This window comes from Lactuca serriola, chromosome 3 (assembly GCF_051521515.1).
Source record: "Lactuca serriola cultivar US96UC23 chromosome 3, Lser_US96UC23_V15, whole genome shotgun sequence".
In the NCBI taxonomy this organism is placed as follows: domain Eukaryota; kingdom Viridiplantae; phylum Streptophyta; class Magnoliopsida; order Asterales; family Asteraceae; genus Lactuca; species Lactuca serriola.
Genome location: NC_136410.1, coordinates 96855347 through 96861777, shown reverse-complemented (window position 1 = coordinate 96861777; position 6431 = coordinate 96855347). Strand labels below are relative to the sequence as shown.

Here is a 6431-nt window from a genome sequence, read left to right as displayed (position 1 = left end):
TGGTCCCTGTGTAGTGAAATGACAAAAATGTCCCTGACTTAACGGCTAAATGTTAACGGAGCTAGCTGGAAGGACCAAATGTTAAAAGTTTTGAAACCACAGGGACCATCTGTGAGGTTTTTTGAACTTAGGTACTAAACTTGATATTTTCAGAAACCATATGGACCATTTTTGAAGTTTTGTCTTAAAAAAATATATTTAAAAAACTATCTAACTTTTTCAAATTTCTAAAAGCTTGTAAATGCTCTAAAGTTCAAATGGAAACATAAAAGTGAAAAAAAAAAAGAATATTGACTTAGGCATTTTTTATGAATTTTATTAGGAATGAAAGTGATTCGAGTTACTTGTAAACTTATCGGAATCGAGTTTTGGTCTACAAGTTATTAGGCTTGATTGTAAATAAGCCTATACTAATATATGATAGTAAAAGAATTTTGGTTGGTGAGCTCTAAGTATCTTTGCTATTTATCAAAAAAATTAAGCAAAATTTAAATAAATAAAGTCATCTAGTATGCATAACACGAAGACTTTCGTAGTTGATGTGGCAACGACCACTAACCATGAATACCATCCTGGATGCTTAGTGGTTGGTAGTGGTCGTGATGCATTATGGTGTAGACCATGGAAAAATAAGAGGATATAGTGGTGTGTATACCAATCTTTTAGTGGTTGTATGTGGTGATGATGTGACATCCACCAATATAGTGGTTAGTAGTTATTGGTAGGTATAATGGATGATCTAAAAAGTTACATTACATTTTATTTTTCTCTTCTTCTATTTATTTATATTTCTAAATTTTACAATTTAGTGTGTCCAAAATATATTCATAAGTAGATAACTACAATATATTTACCAAATCCAGCATACAGTTAACAACGAGGGTACTATTCTTCTACATGTTAACAACAAATTTTTTTTCAAAATGCTAAATTTTTATTAAAATAAAAGTTATCAAAAAGCTAACAACGTTACAAAGGAATAGACATAATGGGGTTTAACCACCATGAACTTATACTAATACTAAACATTTTATTACGAGTAACGAACCAATTATAAAAATAATCAAACTATCAATCAATAAATTCCTTTTAAGATATTGGCCGTTGAAAAGAATGTCGTTCTGAAAATTCCATAAGAGCCACCACATAATTATGATGATCAATTCCAAGCCCAAATGTTTAGGCTTAGAAATCTGACCAGAGTCAATCCATTGACTAACATCTTAAGTACCATCAAAAACCAGAAAAAGAGCTCACACCATCTCCCCAAGAAAATCCATAAATCCCTTGCTACTTGACACGAAATGAAGATACACTACATCTTCCATGTCAGCATTACATATTCCACAAACTACCGAAGGAATGTCAATCCCTTTAGCATCAAGATTAAGACGTTTTGGAAGACGATCTAGAGACGCCAGTAAAATATATTAACCTTACTGGGAATATATTTTATACATCTTGTTGCAACACAACAACAATCTAGAAGAATTTGGTCATCGATATGTTTCTGAAGGTCCATAACCATAAAATTGACATTCATTCCAAAATTCCAAACCCACCTATCCCCTTCAGACGTGAGTTTCAATCCGTGAACCATCTCCTCCAGCTATTGGACTTGAGAAATGAGCGTTCCACCGGTCTACTCCAAGCCCAACCATTGTGATGTCATTCCACCTCTAATTAATTTTACAATCTTAGGCAGTTTCCAACAAAAAAGAGTCGAGGAAATTGAACCATCAAAGGATTGTCACCAAGCCAAGTATACCGCCAAAATCCGTCGAATCACCGTTTCCAATTTTTCTTTTGGTAGCATTTTGAGGTATAATATCCGATTCATAAAGTGGATTAATAGTACCAATAATTTTACACCAAACCCCCTTCTTCAAGCCCGAACCTTCACTATTTGTGCCAAAACCACCATCTCGTCCATGGAAAAACTTCACAACTGAAGACCAAATACTGTTATTACAAGTATGGAATGCCCACTTCCATTTGTAAAGAGGAGCCTTATTAAAACTATCCAAGGAACCGATGTCAAGGCCTCCTTTATCGGAATTAGCCAAAACTGAATCCCATATAATCCAATCAAGTTTTCGTTCTCCTTCCTACTCGCCCAAAATAACTTGGAACTTAAATTCTACTATAGTTTTATTAATAATGACTGGCATAAAAAATACAGACATGTAATAAATACCAAGGGAACCTAAAACCAATTTCAATAACATTGATCGCCCACCAATAAAAAGTAATTTGACCTTCCAAGAAGAAAGATTTTTTTTGAATTTATCAATAACACCCTTCCATCCTGAATAATGATGCATTGTATCCCCCACCGGAATGCCTAAGTAAGAGAAATGTGTTTTGGCAGCCTTACAACTAGTCAAAGTAGCATATTGTATCACAACCGGATGAGTAACATTAACCCGGAAGAGATTAGATTTTTGTAAATTCACCTGAAGATCGGAAACTCTATAAAAACAATTTAGCAAAGTAATGATATTAATAATATTCTCCTTGCTCCACTCTCTAAAGAAAACAACATCATCAGCATAGAAAATATGAGACAAAGTTAAAATTGTAAACCCACTATACACGCCAACATCTATAGCATCTTTCACAACAACATGGAGCACTTCCATAGCCAATATAAATAAAAAAGGGGAGAGAGGATCTTCTTGTCTTAATCCTCTTCTAATTGGAAATTCATCGGTGGGATTTCCGTTAATCAAAATAGAAAATTGGACATTAGTGAGACATGCCTTAATCATATTGCACCACCTCGTCGAAAAACCATAAAATTGATAATAGAAAAATAAAAAGTTCCAAGAAAATGAGTCGTAAGCTTTCTCGAAATCAACTTTAAACATCATTAGCTTTTTTTTTCTTCCATTTACACCAATCTATCACCTCATTAATCACAAAAGGACCATCAAGAATCTGCCCACCTTTGATAAACGCCGATTGTTCCATACTCACCACCGAATCAACTACCTTAGCCAACCGAAGAGCTAAAAGCTTAGCTATCACCTTGTATTGAATACCAATTAGTGTAATTGGCCTATAATCCTTAATAAGAAGATGATTCACCACCTTAGGAATCAAAGTGATGAATGAAGAATTACATCCAGATGGAATACACGGGTACTGGAAAAAGTGAAGAACAAATTTGTAGACATCATGTTGAACCAACTCCCAATAATGTTTAATAAACGAAAATGTAAAACCATATGGACCTGACACTCTATCACTCCCACAAGCCCAGGCAGCATCCCTAACCTCTTCCATAGGTGGAATGGAATCAAGTAAGAAAACTTGATCCAAATCAAGAAGCCAAAATCGAAAGCTACGAGTAATGATCCTAGACCCACTAAAAGTATCAAATTTTGCTATGTAGAACTGAAAAAATTCAGATTTAATTAAATTGGTTAGGTAACTCAATCGTCATCGACCTTGACACCTTTTGTAGCTTTTTGACGTCTTTTTTTCTTCAAAATCCCATGATAAAACTTAGCGTTTTCATCACCGTCTATCGGCTATTTAATTTTAGCTTTTTGAGTCAAATCACTTGTGACAAGCTTCTCCATGTCATTATGAAAATTTAAATCACAATTTTACTATAAAATGATATACGAGTTCCTTTTTTTTCCCTGTAATCAATCATGTTATGCACGATGCTAGCCTACTTGCATATTCATAACATCTCACATTGCTTGGTTAGTTGGTTATTGAAAACGACAAGGATATATAATATAAATTACAAACGGAGCTAAGCGAATACTTCTATATGGTAAGCTTTATGATTTCATACAAGGAACTAAGGAAGGTAATAAATAGATGGGCCTTTTGATGGGATTTGGTCCTTTTGTATTTTAACTTTAGGCCTACAATAGTGTTTTAAAAATACTTTGAATTACTTTAGGTGTTAATGAACACTAACTAGCTTGAGGTCCATAAATAAATAGTTTTTATTCTAAAACTAAGCATAAATTCATTTTAAAAATAACCGAATTGCGTGGTCACATGATGTCTTTCCACTATTGTGTGACAATAGTATACACTGTTTTATGTTTTTTAGTGTATACAAAGATCATTTTCATATCCTACATATACAAGTCATATGTTGTAGATTGACAACATAATTCTCTTTATAATAAAGTACTTAAAACATGTCAATGTCAATAGGTCTACCTTCCTTGTTCGGTGAGCATCCTCATTCCAAGTAGCATCTATATGTATGGTACTCGCCTTGGTGGCACTCCTTGATCAGGTTGCTTTATGATCTTGAAATTTTTTTCGTATCCGCTTGTTGTAGAAGTTTTCGAAACAAGCCTTGTATGCCGCTTGGCTAAGCTGGGCAACTTCTCGTTTCTCATGGAGTGTGTCCAGATCCCGACGTCGCTCTTCGTCGTTGGTGTTTGCATTGAAGCTTGTCACCCGCAATGATTCACTCATAATTTCAAGTGGGAATACAAACTCAATTTTATATGTTAGGCTAAAGGGTGTTTCCCCTGTGTTGGAGCTCGAGGTGGTCCGGTATGACCAGAGTACCATCGGTAGCTCTTCGACCTAGGCCCCTTTGATCTCATCAGGTGCTTCTTTAGGCCATTGACAATGATCTTTTTCGATATCTTAGTTTGGCCATTGGCCTATAGGCGTGCTATGGAGGTAAACAGACGGTGTATCCGTTTTTCTTTACACCATTCTTTGAAGGAGCTGCTCTCGAACTGTGTATACTTGTTGCTTATCAGGACTCAAGATGTAACGACGAAAATTTTTAAACAAAATTTTCTTTTTTAAAACAAATAAAAGCTCATAATATATTTCTCAAAAACATAGTTATTCAAGTGTCAACACAACTCCTCATAAAAATTATCACTATCCCAGAATCCACATGATCTCGAAATCGGAGTGTATAATCAAGCCGGCGCCTTCCCGCGATCCTGAGAAGTACCTGAAACACATATCACACAACACGATAAGCACAAAGCTTAGTGAGTTCCCCAAAATACCACATACACAAATAACAAGCCTCTCATGGCTATAACTCGGCATGGACCCTCCGGTCTCATAACTCGGGTTGGACCCTCCAGTCCTATATCTCAGTGAAGACCCTCCAGTCTCACAACTCGGTTTGGACCCTCCGGTCCGATCTTAGTAGTAATACACAGAATGACACAACATATATATCACATAGACAGAAATGCATAATATCACATAACTCAATATAAGCACATAGGACCCTCCGGTCGATAACTCAATAAGACCCTCCGGTCACTCAGTATTAACACTCAAGCAAGTATAGTCAGAAGACTCACCTCGTAAGCAAACAAGTAATAACCTCGTACACGAATCTCGAACTAGCCTCCGCCTAACACATAGGATAATTATCTCTAATTAATACTCTATTCACAACTCTAAATAAACCAAAGGTCATTCTCTCTCTCTCTCTCTCTCTCTCTCTAACTCTTGGAATGGGTAAAAGACCATTTTACCCCTCCATTTTCCCCCATAATCCCTGTCTTGAACAAACCCTTACAAACCCTTAAGCCAACAGAAGTCAACACTCAAGTCAACAGTCTATATTGACTTGACTCGCCGAGTGCATCTATGTGACTCATCGAGTCCCCTTGTTTCCTATTAATATCGCGAAAATCCAATTTAACTTGTCGAGTTGTCTCGTCAATTCGCCGAGTTACCCAAGTCCAGACTCATCGGGGAAAACCCTAGCCGACTCGTCGAGTCAGCTCATTGACTCGGCGAGTCCCTTCAGTCTGAATTCCCATTCAGACATTTTAAGGCACATCTACCACTCCAAACTCTATATCTAGCCTCCCAAGGTGTGAATGTCACGTAAAGCTTCGATATTTACGTTTATGCATGACATATTTGCTCCATAATGCCATTACAAGCTCTAACAAGGGTGTAAATCTTCTATGGTTGGATAAAGCTGGGACCTTTGGACTCTAGGGACCTCACAAGGTCCAGATCTGAAGTCTAGACCTCCTGATAAACTCAATACAGTCAAGGTCCCAATAAAAGGTGGAAAAAGCCCTAAACTCCATAAGCATGAGATCTAACCAACACAATGAGAAAGGTGTAGGCTTTTTACCTTCCACAGAAGCTCTGGACGAAATAGCACTAGATCCAACAGTTCCTTCTTGCTCCTTGCTTGATAATCTTCTCTTCTACTCAAATGATGCACTAAAATACTCAAATATAGCTTTATATCTCTCTTAGCTCACTACAAACAGTTAGGGTTTCATACAGGGGGGGTTGGGTAGCTGGTGAGGCGGAAATGAGGACATAAGTTCCCTTAACTAGGTTACAAACCCCAGGATTTAGGGTTTCATCTCACTGCGCCAACTCGGCGAGTCGGCTCTCTAACTAGTCGAGTCGGTTTTTAAACTTGCGTGCTCAAATCCAAATCT

At 36.7% G+C, this 6431-nt stretch overlaps 1 protein-coding gene across 1 annotated transcript; it reads right to left on the bottom strand.

Annotated features, from left to right (window-relative positions):
* Nucleotides 1-1253: 1253 nt before the first annotated feature.
* On the bottom strand, nt 1254-2642 carry LOC145095545 (uncharacterized). The gene is made up of 3 exons (XM_079033402.1): nt 2198-2642; nt 1769-2068; nt 1254-1408 (listed from the first exon to the last, which is right to left on the bottom strand). Exons 1-3 carry the CDS (start codon nt 2640-2642, stop codon nt 1254-1256), a joined length of 900 nt encoding a protein of 299 aa, XP_078889528.1.
* Nucleotides 2643-6431: the final 3789 nt, after the last annotated feature.

Excerpts from the sequence above, each read along its gene's own strand:
- LOC145095545 (XM_079033402.1), bottom strand. The coding sequence starts at position 2,642 with ATGGAAGTGCTCCATGTTGTTGTGAAAGATGCTATAGATGTTGGCGTG. Across the intron at positions 2,069-2,197 it reads ATTGGTTTTAGGTTCCCTTG|TTTTGGCTAATTCCGATAAA; the intron begins GTATTTATTACA and ends TATGGGATTCAG. Across the intron at positions 1,409-1,768 it reads TGATTCGACGGATTTTGGCG|ATCGTCTTCCAAAACGTCTT; the intron begins GTATACTTGGCT and ends TGGCGTCTCTAG.